At 33.1% G+C, this 14,692-nt stretch overlaps 2 protein-coding genes across 2 annotated transcripts; both read left to right on the plus strand.

The window, feature by feature from the left end:
• Positions 1-3,990: 3,990 nt before the first annotated feature.
• On the plus strand, positions 3,991-10,925 carry LOC110658214 (uncharacterized). Its single transcript, XM_021815730.2, has 17 exons — positions 3,991-4,212; positions 4,311-4,575; positions 5,553-5,674; positions 5,772-5,860; positions 5,936-5,971; positions 6,234-6,327; positions 6,597-6,639; positions 6,770-6,870; positions 7,175-7,239; positions 7,504-8,000; positions 8,111-8,198; positions 8,302-8,442; positions 8,529-9,097; positions 9,526-9,661; positions 9,763-9,831; positions 9,927-10,058; positions 10,300-10,925. The coding sequence occupies exons 2-17, from the start codon at positions 4,358-4,360 to the stop codon at positions 10,411-10,413; spliced, it is 2,514 nt and encodes an 837-aa protein (XP_021671422.2). The 5' UTR covers positions 3,991-4,212; positions 4,311-4,357; the 3' UTR covers positions 10,414-10,925.
• A 719-nt stretch (positions 10,926-11,644) lies between these two features.
• Positions 11,645-14,148, plus strand: LOC110658213 (F-box protein At5g52880). The gene is made up of 6 exons (XM_021815728.2): positions 11,645-11,891; positions 12,223-12,377; positions 12,475-12,568; positions 12,775-12,962; positions 13,383-13,528; positions 13,696-14,148. The coding sequence occupies exons 1-6, from the start codon at positions 11,707-11,709 to the stop codon at positions 13,825-13,827; spliced, it is 900 nt and encodes a 299-aa protein (XP_021671420.2). The 5' UTR covers positions 11,645-11,706; the 3' UTR covers positions 13,828-14,148.
• The last annotated feature ends 544 nt before the right edge of the window (positions 14,149-14,692 follow it).

The following is a 14,692-nucleotide window of genomic DNA, read 5'->3' on the forward strand; positions in this document are numbered from 1 at the left end:
AGAGAAGAACACTGGTTCGTTGGATTCTTTCTGTTTATATTATTATATTATTTTCGCTCAACACTCTGTTTTGTTTGGTGGGTGAGTGGGGGATCTATTACCTGTGCAATTCCCCTGTACAACGATGGGAGATTTGTTGGGTCCATTATAAACAATGAAACGCAAATTACATTGAAAGTTGTGGTTGTGGCTTTTAGAATAGACGGCCTTCTATTGATTTACCAAAAGTTTATTGAAAACTTGAGCAGCGAGAGCTCTTATCAAGTTATCTAATAAGAGAGAGAATTTGTTGGGTAAAAATTTTTGTCACAAACAGAAAAGAAATATATATAGCGAGATTCCTTTGGGCATCCACGCATCTACCCTTGTGTTTGAGGCTCTTTTCCACCTCAGCAGCACATGCTTTGGCCTCGATATCTGTGGCTTACACGCAATGCCACTCCACTTTTAACTGCTTTTTGCTCAATCTTTTACCCACCATATCAAAAGCTTCTTTCTTAGCTCAAATGAAACGTATTCATACATAAAACCTTCGACACAAAGAAAATAAATTCACTTACTCCTAGAAATGAAAGATGGATCTTTCTTTTGTCCCTAATCATGCATGTCCATTTAATGGGTAAAATAATGCTTGGCCTACTTTAATTATTAGGGTATATTCTTGACTTATATTCCCTCCTTAACTGCATATTGCTGTAATTGATCTTTATCTGCTACTACCACGCGTGCCCCCAGTTAATAAATTTCAATCTGCAATATATGTATATATAAATATAAAAGGAGAGTGGCACTGGCAAATTAATAATGTGAAAAGGGTTGCAGGCAGCAGAGATAAGATTATTCAACTATTATTGTTATTATTATTGCAGCAAACTAGAAAATATATAGAATGAAACGTAAAAAGTTTGTGGATGGGCGATGGGGTCGCCATTGTTTTGTCTGATTGGACTTTTAAGTAGAGCTTTGGGGTAGGGATAGCCGCCTCTTCTATTCTTATGAATCAATGCATGTGGTGTTGAGTGCATATTGGCGTGGAAGACTCTCTTTACTTTTGACCTGTCCTTTGTCCAGCCACTGCCCTGTTTAATTTCCATTTGATTTCCTGTCATAATCAGTAATTTTAATTTGAAATTATAAATATTTTTAATTGAATTGCATATTAATTTAGAGATGGTTCAATATCAATTATTTTAATTAAATTTTCGATTTAGTTCAAACACAATTTCAATTCTAGTCTTGATTCCATTTTAATTTTGATGCAATTTTTTTTTTTTAAAGTTGGCTAAATTATTAGTTTGATGAACTTGCCTTCATAAGACATCAAACTCTAAATCAAAATGGATTAACAGTTTAAAGGCTTGAAAATTATTGACTGTTCCAATTTCATATATGATCCAGATGATTTCTGGCCTTGTCCTTGTGCTGCCCTGTAAATCAATGACCAAAACAGAAAAGAGAACTTATATTATATCAATTACTAATTAGGAGTTTATTTTATATTTAATTTGACCTTTCTAAGTCCCCCATATAACCCCTTTTCCAAGGGATGGATAATTAGGCACGTTTAGTTAAACCTTGTGTTCACTAACACTCTGTTTTAAAAATTTTTTAGGAGGAAAGGAAAATAAAAAATAAAAAATATTTTTCTTTTATTATTTTCTTTGTTTTTGTTTGGACAGAAAGGGAGAAAAATAAAGAGAGTAAATAAAAGTATAGTAAAATTATAATTTTATTCTATGTATTTTTCAAAAAAAAAAAAGAAAAGAGTAATTTTATATTTTTAACATATAATAAGTATACTTTTCTCCCTCACTTTTGTTATTTTCTCTCTAATTTTGAGAGAAAATATTGGAGGAAAATAAGATTTATTTTCTCTCCCTCCCTTATTTTCCCTTTCTCATCCAAATAAAAAAAAAATGTCTTTTCAAAGTTATTTTTCCCTATTTATTTTCCTTCCTCCCCTTTTCTACCCATCCAAACATAATGTAAAAGTTTCAAAATTTATGATGGATTTTATACTAAGTTTTTATGTGGACTAACTATAGATTTACAAGTTCACTCATTGGAGGGATCCATAAAACTTATATATTGACTAAACTATAATCGATGAATATCTTATCAGTTATTAGTTATATTTTTAAAAATTTACTAAACACTTTAATTTACTAATTTGAATATCTATATGTTATCATCTATATCTAAAAAGTGAACTAAATGCCCACTAAATAAATCTCTTTATTAGATTTTTCTTTTCTTAATTATGAGCCAAACCAAATGCTTCAAGAGTAATTAAGTAGTTATTAATTATGCATTCATGGGGTTAATGTTAAAGTTAATTCTAATATGCTAAAATACTATTATTATAATTTAATTAACATATTTAATTTTCTAATCTTTAAGTATGATTGAGTAAATAATTTATTTTTTTTAAATTTTTATAAATAAAAACATATTGAATTAAAGTATTTTTAAATATTTATTTTAAAATTTATGGGTTATGCAATTTAAAATTAAAAAAAAAATAATTCTCATTGTGTAATTTATTAATTACTCAATTCATTGTACATCTATTAAATAGAAAAGCTAGGATTGAACAAAAGGGCATTTATCACGTTGTTTCAAAATCAATCGAAATCAAACCAGTAGGTTCACATCAAAATTTTATTTATTTATTTTCAATTACATTTTTTAACCAGAACATCCCTATTCTCTTAAAAATTGCTTGTGATTTGGACCACCATAGACATCAAACTTAAGTCGGTCAACCCCTTCGAGATATATATAACACAAAATTTACATATTCAACGATAAAATCATTCACAAATAAAATATGAAAAATTTCGTTAAAATGAAAGATTAAATTATATATTTAAAATTAAAAAAATTATAAAAAAATAATTGCCTAAAGAGTTTGATAAAGTATTGAGAATTAAAAAAATTGTATATATAAAATTTGATATTTATATAAATGAATTAAGAGTAGGTAAAATATTTATAGAATATTTATTTTTTTTATTTAAATTATTAATTTAATTTAATTCGAAACTATTGGTTTAATTCGATTAAAATCTATTGTTCATAATTCATAAAAAATATCAATCTAAACCAAATGGTAAAAAAGCAACTTCAGTTTAATTCTAAATTAATTTTTATTTTAATCAGTTTTAATTTAATTTTAACCGTTTAGTTCTGATTTGAAGTTGAACAATGATCACTAAAATAAGAAATGTGACTCATAAAGTTATTAATTAGCAAGAGAGTGATAAATATAATTTATTATAAAAGAGAAGCAAAGAAATTAATAAAGCTGCGAAGTCATGGTAGAAAGTAGGCATTAATATTATTATATAATAAAAGCAAAAAAAAAAAAAAAAAAAGAGGGCTAAAACAAGAGGACGAAGAAACCCCACGAGACGGAAGAGCAGGGAAAATAAAAGAGGTGAAGATGCCGACCAAGAAAATAATTAAGAGAAAAAGGGAAAGGGAGAAAGAAAGAAAGAAAACCAAGATTAGGCAGAAAAGCAAAATGAAAAATTCAGTTTTTAATGCGGATCATTTTTTTTTAGTGAAAGAAGTAAGTCAAATAATAATGAAAATATATTGATGTAAAAAGAGGGAAAAATTGTAATTTTTAGAATATTTGGTTAAAATTGATTTTTGAGCAGTAAATTCGATGCTCTAATTGTGAAATTTTCTAGACAATAAGGTAAAAAGTTTTTTTTTTTTAATTAATTTTATTATCAAACAGTCCTAATTCACTTAGACTTCTAACAGCAATAAAAATTAGATTAAGAGTTTATTGTATTTTAATTTATCTAAATTTTTTATTTAATTTTATATTTCGGTTTAAGAATTTAAAAATACTATAAATACTGCAAAAAAAAATTTCTTTTTTTTTTTTTTTTTTACCATTATGTATTTCTATTTGCGCTGCTTTATGCTGAGTCAGTTTTTCCAGGCATGCTATAAGTAGTCGCAGAGGGCCAAACGATCTACACATAGCTCACAAGTCCTACCTGTCAAAAAGCATATGCACCAAACTTCTATTCTTACACCCATTTTATGCACATTTCCATATTTTTCTTGACCCCTCGATATTTGATTGGATTCTTTAAATTCTTGAATCACTTGATCCGTCTTTCGTTTTGCAAATCCTTCATAACCTTTGAATCTTGGGCTTGGCTCCTTTTTTTTTTTTTTTTAACTTAACAAGTAGGTTTACTAGTTTTGTGTGTGCTTAAAATTTTTCTTGATCATGCTTTCTGGTACAAACTTGAGGTTTTACTTATGGTTGTTCTTGACTTGACTAGGAAAAACAAATAGACACTCAAAGAGGAGAAGCAGAGAACAAAAACAGATGGAACATAAGCATTTCTTGTTGTCTGCGTTGAGTGTAGGAGTAGGAGTTGGGGTTGGGTTGGGATTGGCATCTGGGCAGAGCATGAGTAGATGGGTTGGTGGAAATGGTTCTCCAGATGATGTCTCAGCTGAGCAGATTGAGCAGGAGTTGATCAGACAGGTGCTTGATGGTAGAAACAGCAAGGTCACCTTTGATGAGTTTCCTTATTACCTCTGGTAAATCTGCAATTCCTCTTTGGTTAAAAAATCATCTATTACTTGATTGTGGTGTTTCTTTTTCTTTTTTTTTTCTTTTTTGGGTTATGTTCGTCTTAGAATTTAGAAGATCTTGAGATACACAGTTGTATTGTCATGTTATTCTCTGTTAACACATGAAGTTTTGGTATATTGCAATCACCTGCCAAATGCTCTGCCTTGGTTGTATTCTCTGCACATACTCATAATACTCCCGTCTCCTTTTTACCCCTTCCCTCAAACAGTTTGCTGTTTGGGTTTCAATTAAATTGGGGTTTCTCATATTTGTAGATTCTTCTTCCCTACATATAATATAATAAACATATGCACGATCTCTGCTTCTTATTTATCGAATTTTGTTTCCCTCTTTCTGTTTAGATTACCCTTTATTAGTTCAGTCTGTAAACAGGAACTTTACTCTACCATAGATGTCAGGCTGAGAAGTCAAGAATTTCTAATAATATATAATATTTATATTTTATGCTTGAAATTCAATAATGCTTTACTACAGCATGCCAACAACTTATTTAATATTCTAAGAACCTAACCTACCACCTTTTTTTTTAATTCCCCTTCCTTTAATTTATGATTTTTCAAGATTTTTGCTTCTTCTGTGATGTTATTTGGTATTTTCCGTTCTTGGTTATAATTGGATATCAATCTTCTTTGTGAATTACCCAACTCACTTGTAAAAGAAATTTTAGTCATTTTTATAGTTTGAATTATCTTATTTATCAGGAAAAAAAAATTTTTTTTGGTTGAACAGTTTGTACCTTTCCTGAATTGTTGGGGATGATGAAAGTTGAGTCTTGATTTATGCAAAATCAGTAATTTTAACCTTGCTATGAACCCTTACATGACATTGTTTTGAATAATGCCCACAAGTTACATACTATACTGCAGTTTTTCAGTTAATTTTCAATTTTTGATGTTCTGGTTCTGATCATGGGCAAGTGCAGTGATGTAACTCGAGTTTCATTGACGAGTGCTGCATATATCCATTTAAAGCACGCAGACATTTCCAAGCACACCCGGAATCTCTCACCTGCTAGTAGGGCTATTTTGCTTTCAGGACCTGCTGGTATGCAAGCGGAAATATGCCTTGTAATTTTTCATTCGAGTATTATCTTTCAAAGTTGATTTGTCACTTAATCTCTTTGCGATTTTATCTTCTGAAGAACTTTACCAGCAGATGCTCGCCAAGGCTTTAGCACATTACTTTGAATCGAAGTTGCTATTATTGGATGTTACTGACTTTTCCATAAAGGTGAGTGTGCAATATCTTCAAATATTCACTTGCCTTTGAGTTTTACTTACATTTTTAATGTTTTTCTTGCTACAGTTACAGAGCAAATATGGATTCGCTAAAAAAGAATCTGTAAGCATTCTCTGTCTTTTGCTGATAAGTGAGCATGTTTTAGCAGTTGTTAGTTGATTGTGAAATTTAGCATTTTCTTTTCATACTGAAAGTGAATCAGACCATGTAGTCCCATTGGATGCTGTGCATTCTAAATGTTTTTTTTTTCTACAATTAATCTGGATTTTGCCATTGGCCACATTTATCCTCAGTTTGAGAGGAACCAACAGTTTATAACTTCAAGTGGATTTCAATATTCTGATTTAGTTGCTTCTCCTTACAGTCTTTCAAGAGATCCATATCAGAGGCCACATTGGAACGAATGTCCAGTTTGTTTGGTTCTTTCTCAATCATTTCTCCAAGAGAAGAAGTAAAAGGTACAAAAGAACTTAAGTTCTATTATTCAAAGAAGTCGTACAGCCTTCTCAATGAATGCCTTTTGATGTTGTTCTGAATCTTATTCTGCTCTAGAGCCTGTTGAGATCTTTACATCCTCGGGATCGTGATCTATTTTAAGTCTTCTGTTATGCTAAAAAAATCATGTTAGTTTATAATTTTATTCTGTCTGTTCAGTTGTATTTGTTCATTCTGTTCACATCCACTAATTTTCTTGACAGTAACCCCCTAATCAAGAATTTTCTTGCAGGCACATTACGATGTCAAAGCAGTAATTTGGATATTAAATCAAGGTACCACCTAAACCTTTAAGTACTATCCCTACAGTAACGACATAAGGCTTGGCTGAGTATACTATAGTTGTGGGATTAATGTCATTAGATGTTGTTTAATAGTTCTGAACCTGTTCCTTTATAATTGCAGAAACATGGACGGTATGAATAATCATGCCAAACTTCCCAGAAATGCCTCTGCTGCCTCTGACATGAGTAGCATTGCCTCCCAATCTGCTTCCACAAATCCAGGTTACACATCCAAATGCATATTGTTTTGTATAATATGAAACCTTGGAATAACCTGATATATAAATACATCTAATGTCAGTGTGTGTCCACGAGTTAGTAATTTTATTTTATTTTATTGAAGACAGATTAGTTGTAAGTTGATTAGCACTTGATGACTTCCATGTTTGTCACATAATTAGTCTTCTGGGGTGTAATCAGAGGGACAGTAATATAGGAATGAAGCCTTTCATGTCATCTCTATCACTGCCTAATAATTTGCAGATAGTAGTAAATTGACCACTGAAGAGGATTCTTTTGTTTTCAGCTTCTCTCAAGCGAGCAAGTGGCTGGTGTTTTGATGAGAAACTCTTTCTGCAATCACTTTACAAGGTAATATCATCGGCATTAAGTTGCTTGTTTTAAAACTCAGTTTCTCATTATATTCAAGATCCCTTTGATAACTTTTATTAAATGGTGCTGTTCCAAGTTTTAAGCTTAGATTTTTACTTTTCCTCTTTTGATAACATGTACACTATACAGTGCTTAATCCTAGCTAGGTGGCAGTTTCTTCTGTTTATAAATTAATAGATAACTAGCGTCTAGCTTATTGGAGTTTCCTTATCATTAAGAGTTAGGATTTCTTTGTTCATACAGGTATTGATTTCAATATCAGAAAGAAGTTCTGTCATTTTATATCTTAGGGACGTTGAGAAGGTTCTTCTCCAATCAGAAAGGATGTACAACTTGTTCAGTAAATTCTTGAAGAAACTTTCGGGTTCAATTTTGATACTTGGTTCCCATATGGTGGAACAAGAAGATGATTGCAGAGAAGTAGATGAAAGACTCACCATGGTATTCCCATACAATATTGAGATCAAACCACCAGAAGATGAGACTCATCTTGTCAGCTGGAAAGCACAGCTGGAAGAAGACATGAAGATGATTCAGTTTCAAGATAACAAAAATCACATTGTTGAGGTACTTACAGCAAATGATATTGAATGTGATGATTTGGGTTCAATTTGTCACGCAGACACAATGGTTCTTAGCAATTACATAGAAGAAATTGTCGTATCAGCAATTTCATATCATCTGATGAATAATAAGGACCCAGAATACCGAAATGGAAAGCTTGTTATATCATCTAAGAGGTAGATGCCAAACATTTTGGTCCATGATCTAATTATTAGCTCTTTAATATATATATGTGTGTGTGTGTGTGTGTGTAAATATTTTAATTACTATTCCATCTCTTGACCAGCTTGTCCCACGGATTGAGTATATTCCAAGAAGGTAAAAGTGGTGGGAAAGATACTCTAAAACTGGAAACAAATGGTGAAGTTGGCAAGGTTTGTCCTATGCTATGATCCTTTTTTTAATGGTTTGAGCATAATAGAATTTGGTTGATGGCATTGATATTTCTAATCACATTCCCTTTTTCATCAATTGTAGGAAACTGAAGGGGAAGAGGCTGTTGGTGCAAAGACTGAATCAAAGTCTGAAACCCCAGCAACTGAAAATAAGGGTGAAATAGAGAAATCTGCTTCTGGAGTGAAGAAGGATGGGGAGAATCCACCTCCAGCTAAAGCCCCTGTAAGTCAAAGTCATATAGTTTAAAAAATGGAGGTCAATATGATTTTTAGTTGTCTTGCTAATAGCCTTATTGCTGCTTCTGACAGGAAGTTCCTCCTGACAATGAATTCGAGAAACGAATCAGGCCAGAGGTTATCCCTGCAAGCGAGATTGGAGTGACATTTGCAGATATTGGTGCCTTGGATGAAATTAAAGAATCACTTCAGGAGCTCGTCATGCTCCCTCTTCGAAGACCAGACCTCTTCAAAGGTGGGCTTCTTAAGCCTTGCAGAGGCATATTACTATTTGGGCCTCCAGGCACAGGAAAAACAATGCTAGCCAAGGCCATAGCAAATGAAGCTGGAGCAAGTTTCATTAATGTCTCAATGTCCACCATCACTTCAAAATGGTTTGGTGAAGATGAAAAGAATGTCCGAGCACTGTTTTCACTTGCTGCAAAGGTCTCCCCAACTATCATATTTGTTGATGAGGTTGATAGCATGCTTGGGCAGCGGACCAGAGTTGGTGAGCATGAGGCCATGCGGAAGATAAAAAATGAGTTCATGACACATTGGGATGGACTACTGACAAAACCTGGTGAGCGAATTCTTGTCCTTGCTGCTACCAACAGGCCATTTGACCTTGATGAAGCAATTATTAGGCGGTTTGAGCGCAGGTAAATATCTTCCTTTCTTTTTATCCTTGATCAGTATGTCTTGTCCTTTGGAAGAAGCCCTTTTTTTATCAGTATTGTATCTACATTTCTTAATGCAAGACTGTTGCTTAGGAATGCCTTAAGCATAACATAATGCCCCAAGTAAAGCACATCCTTTCATCTTCTGTCTTGACATCTTTGTGACAGTCTCATGAGCTTTAAAATGTTTCCTCTTCAACATGATTAGCTGCTGCTCTCTGGACTAATATGCTTGACCCTGTTTCCTAATGCAATTTTTTATGAATTAGTGTTAAGCTAGTCACAAGTCTTAAATGGTCTGAAATATGAAGACGAGCCTATTCAAGGAATTTACTATTTACCATACTTAAAAGTATTGCAGAAACTAATTCATGCTTGCTAATTACCTCAACTCCTTTTTTGTCAAGCAGAATTATGGTTGGTCTTCCATCCATTGATAGCAGAGAAATGATTTTGAGAACTCTTCTAGCAAAAGAGAAAACTGAGGATCTGGACTTCAAGGAGCTTGCAACCATGACAGAAGGATATAGTGGAAGTGATCTTAAGGTTTGTCCATTTGTTTCATGTTTCCCCACATATTCAGAATATTCATTTATCAAATCCTTAATTATTTGTAATCAGCTCATCACTTTACTACTGGTAAACAGAACTTGTGTGTGACAGCAGCTTATCGACCTGTTAGAGAGTTAATACAGCAGGAAAGATTGAAAGATAAAGTAATCTTCTCCCTTCTTGAATATTCCTTTTTGTATTGTCTTATTGACTAAATAATATTTTTATTTCTTTTGTTTCTTCAATGATCTCTCTTCAGGAAATAAAGCAGAAAGCTGAAGAAGGCACAAGCTCAGACGATGCTTCAGGTACAAAAGAAGAAGACAAAGAGGAAAGAGTAATTACTCTGAGGCCTTTAAACATGGAAGATATGAGGCAGGCTAAGAATCAGGTAATCTTTCTTGCAAATTCAAGTCTTTCGTTGTCAATAAACTCCAAATGTCATCATATGCATAAACGTGCTAATAGCTTTCTTGTGTCTGAAACCTCTCATCTCTAACTTCTGATTTTAGATGCCAATAGCTGGCACTAGATTTCACTCAAGATCCTCCAAATGGTATCACACTAGTTTCAGTTTCTGGAAGAGGTATTCCAGATATAGAACGTTTCTTAAAATGAATGCTGCGATGCAGGTTGCTGCAAGTTTCGCAGCTGAAGGATCAATAATGAGCGAGCTAAAGCAATGGAATGAATTGTATGGAGAAGGAGGTTCAAGGAAGAAGCAACAATTGACTTACTTCCTCTAGATTGTAGAAAGCTATCATTTTAGAGGCAACTCAGTAATAGAAAGGAGATCAAAGTTCAAGGAAAGCCAGCGCGCCGCAAGTGAAACCAGAAATGTGATTGTTCCAGGCATACAACTGTGCAGCAGTGAATAGAAAGCTGCAACACCAGTCAACAGAGTGAAATTCTAGCAACTCCAGCAGAGCTTGTGTCAGGGTGCTGTGTATTTTCTAAAATCATTGTCTGAAATTTGTGCTCCATGCAAACAAGAGAGGGTTCTATTGTTTGTTTAGGCCATCCTAAGAACATTGGAAACCACATTTGGTATTGTAATTATGTTGTGGAACTTGGAAATGCATACGGATTTGTGGAATTTAGGAGGAACCCTTTTATATTGGGTTTATATTTGCACCCTATAAACTATATTATCGTACAGTAGCATTTGTACATTGGTCTTGTATAAACTAGTATACTTCTTCATACTCTTGTAGAATTTAAATTACATGTGTGATTGAAGATTTGAGATTCAAATTAATTCATCAGCTACAATCAAAACACTAACTGCAGAACTTACATTATCGACTGCTAATTCCGGCTTCCCATTGTGAATTTCCTTCTACTAGGAATATTTACTCTTCATACTTGAAAAAAATTTTGAACGTAATTATTCTGTGGAAAATGAAATGCAACCTTTTTGAGAAAATTAAGGGTTTTATTATCATTATTGTTAAGGATAATTTACTATTTAGTCCTTAGATTTTATCATTATTAAATTTGGATCCTTGTATTTTAGAAATTAAATTATTTAATCTCCTAATTTTACTTCAGTCACACATTTAGGTCTTTTCCTCCATTTTGTCATTAGTATTTTAAGATAAATTATTATTTAATCTTTGAATATTACAATTATTTATACTTTCATCACTCAATTTTTAATTAGTTAAAATTTCATACCTGAATTTTTTCTATTAATCTCTCATCTCTTTGTATCTCTCTCTCTTGAGATAAATAAAAAGATAAAACTAAGGAATAAAATTATAAATAATTATAAATTAAAGGATAAAAATATAAATAATTTCACTATCTACGGATTAGTGAGACAGATAGAATGACCTAAATTTGTGACAGAAGCAAAAGCGAAAATAATAATTTAATTTTAGAAATAGAGAGAATCTAATGAGAAATTTAGGGACTAAATAGTACATTTTGCATGTTTTTATTTTATCCGCTAGGAATAGGATAGCTATTTAAGGCTCGTTTGATCAAGCTGTGAATTTATTGGGTGCCCCTTCTCCTTTTTTCATTGCTGTTCCAATATGTCAAATCCAATTGAAAGATATCAAAAGCTAGCGTTTAAGCACGCTTTCTCAAGAATTCACCATTACCCAGTAGCCTGCAAAGATCTAAGCTTGATTCTCAGAGAAGCTTATCACAAACTCCCCAAGAATCTTCAATCCGTCGTCTTCCAAGACACCCTCTCGGCCTTTCGGCTTCTTCCTGAGTAAGTCTGTATATCATGTGATTTACTTGTTATCTTCATCGCTTTCTTTGTTATTTTTCTGTACCCAATTCGTAATCAAGATGAATTCATTGAATACGACACCCGATTGTCTCTATCAAGTAATTGAATTTACGCTTCGAATTTGAATCCGAGTTCAATGATTTAGATATTGGAAATGATTTTCTTTTCCAGAAATTAATGGGATGCATTTTTTTTTAGCATTAATTGAGTGAAAATAATTGCCCATTTCACTCGTTTCGGTAAATTTAACTGGATGAAGCTTTTTTTCTTTAGGTTTATGTTCTAATTAAAGGCCTTTTTTTCCCTTTAGAATGCAGTCACGCAGCGCTGTCTCAGCAGCCCATCTTCTATTTCAGAGCGCAGAGGCTGTATTGCCCAAACAAAGGAAAAATTTGGCTGTTAAAGAATTTAAACATGCAAAGGTTGCTCATAAGAGGCGCTGTAAAGCTCATTCGGAGGAAGAAGGTAAAGATTAAGGTAGAAAACTTTTGTAATATTTTGATGAATCTCTGATTTCCCACATCCGCCATGATTGTTTTCCTTTCATACTTAATACTTTCAGCTTCAGATGCGGCCGAATTGCCACAAGATGTTCTAGTACACATCTTCAGCTTCCTGGACATCCAGTCTTTAGTTTCTGTTGGGCTAGTCTGCTGGTAATCGTTATTTCCTTGAATTCTAGCAACAATTTTTCTACCTGCTCCAGTGCAGCAAACAAATTAGAATAAAATCAAGAAGTCTATTGATTTCCTCTTTATTTACAAGTTACAGCTATAAGAATGTCAATGTCCCTATGCATTAAGTGTATAATGTACTTTGATTGCTCTGAGTATATGATGTTTTCTGGTTGCCTTATGTAAAGGTCATGGAATTTCGCAGCTAGTAATAACCAGCTGTGGCAATTGCACTATGCTATTTTTTTCGGTAGCAAGCATGACTCTTCACAGCAGAATGGCAGGCAGGGTGAAAATAAGGAGTTCACTTCACAGGACATCTCAAATGCTAGAACCAATATTAATTGGAGAGAGGCCTTTAAAAGAACATATAATGGTATGCTGCTCAGACATCTTGTATATCTAGGTGGCTAGGTTGCATTTGTATTTGACAACATGCTACTCTATATAAATGTGAGTAAATCAACTTGCCTGCAAAACTGCCTACGGAAAGAGGCAATACCTGCATTGTTAGCAATAACTCGAGTATGGCTTTGGTTTTGATAAAAATCTCTCATCACGGAAAGTTTTCTTTTTCTGCAATTCTGTTATGTGCATTAATTTTTATGTTGCATATGATGTGCAAATAGAGGTTTTCATCAACATCAAACTAGATGTGTCTCTCAGAACCTCTGCTCCGTTACTTTCTCTGGGGGATGTATGTGCTTAATAAAAAAGTACTGAATCATATTTTTATTTTTGTCAGTTGCCTCATACAACTTGTTTTATTATTTTGTTTATATTGTCTTGATTTCAGGCAAATCATCAAAGAGGTTAGCATCTGATAGGGGATATTGTAGTCAATGTGAAACAATAGTTTGGCTAGATAACATGAAATGCTGTAATGGAGACTGTGGACTGAAGTCTGGAAATTGGCAAATCATGCATGTATCATCTCACGAGGTATCCCATGCTGATGCTTGTTTTCTTCAGATTCTGTCTTTTAGATGTTTTTCCTTTCAATAAAAGATTAATACACTCATTATAATGCATTGCCAAATGTTGTTTTGTTGTATTTTCTGAAACCTGATTGCCGCATTCTTGTAATTTCATGTGTTCAATTGTCTCAGGTTGTTGAATATCTATTATATGGTTCATCATCAATAATATCTTCTTCAGAAAGTGACAGTGACTCAGACGAGGAGTTGATTACCAGATTATGGGCCTACCCCAGGGACATTGGTAGATACCAGTACAAGTGAAAAAAAAAAAAAAAAAGGGCCCCTCTTTTCAGTTGGGATCTTTCATATATTTGATGTCTTAAAATTGATGGAGGTGTCATGTGTGGTATTGATTAATTTTTACTAGTTCTTCAGTAGAGTCTGGAAATATGTTGCGTTCAGAACAGGAATAGGATGTTGTTTCGTTGTGCTACAGAGTTACTATGGTGGTTGAAGCTTGCTTGTCAGCATGCTTAAGTTCACCTACATTGATAATATTATATTAAATCCCCACATTACGTTAGGTGATTTGAACCCTCAAAGCTCCAATCTCGATGAATGAAGTTCTGAGTTAAACGAAAACATTGGCGGTTTGATTCTTGCGTGTTGCTTGATACCTTTTTAAATCGAAGGAGATTTATATTTAAGAAATCATTGCCCAGAGTAGTGCAATGTTTTTATTTGGTGTTAATAGGACAATTAATAGCTGATCAGTCTCGATTCTCCAATGGGAAAACGCTAATCCCACACGGCCGATCACAATTGATTAAAAAGGACCTGATTTCAATGGCCGGCGATCCAAATTCCACAAGCACCTCTCTGAAATTCTCCACTCACCCCATGGTTGCACAAATTCTTCGTTGTTACTTTTATAATTTGTCCTCGATTAAGGGAGTGTTAATCTAGTTTTTTGGCTTCATCTTGGAATTGTAATGTGTGCTGTGATTGTAAATTGAGCATGTATTCTTCTTACAATGAATATGTTTTTCATTATCCACTATAGTCGTAAAATCATTTATTTAATTTCTTATAATTAAAAAAATTATGATAATATTTATAATTTAAGAAATACTAATAAACTATAAAAACCCAAGCCATTTTTTCATTCCTTATCATAATTATAAAA

This window comes from Hevea brasiliensis, chromosome 17, assembly GCF_030052815.1.
Source record: "Hevea brasiliensis isolate MT/VB/25A 57/8 chromosome 17, ASM3005281v1, whole genome shotgun sequence".
NCBI classification, from domain to species: domain Eukaryota; kingdom Viridiplantae; phylum Streptophyta; class Magnoliopsida; order Malpighiales; family Euphorbiaceae; genus Hevea; species Hevea brasiliensis.

What these genes read in the sequence shown, in the direction of transcription:
- LOC110658213 (XM_021815728.2), top strand. Translation starts at nt 11,707, where the DNA reads ATGTCAAATCCAATTGAAAGATATCAAAAGCTAGCGTTTAAGCACGCT. An exon ending in GCCTTTCGGCTTCTTCCTGA is followed by an intron (nt 11,892 to 12,222) that starts GTAAGTCTGTAT and finishes TTTTCCCTTTAG; the next exon opens with AATGCAGTCACGCAGCGCTG. An exon ending in TCTGTTGGGCTAGTCTGCTG is followed by an intron (nt 12,569 to 12,774) that starts GTAATCGTTATT and finishes CCTTATGTAAAG; the next exon opens with GTCATGGAATTTCGCAGCTA.
- LOC110658214 (XM_021815730.2), top strand. Translation starts at nt 4,358, where the DNA reads ATGGAACATAAGCATTTCTTGTTGTCTGCGTTGAGTGTAGGAGTAGGA. An exon ending in TTACTGACTTTTCCATAAAG is followed by an intron (nt 5,861 to 5,935) that starts GTGAGTGTGCAA and finishes TTCTTGCTACAG; the next exon opens with TTACAGAGCAAATATGGATT. An exon ending in TTCTGCAATCACTTTACAAG is followed by an intron (nt 7,240 to 7,503) that starts GTAATATCATCG and finishes TTGTTCATACAG; the next exon opens with GTATTGATTTCAATATCAGA.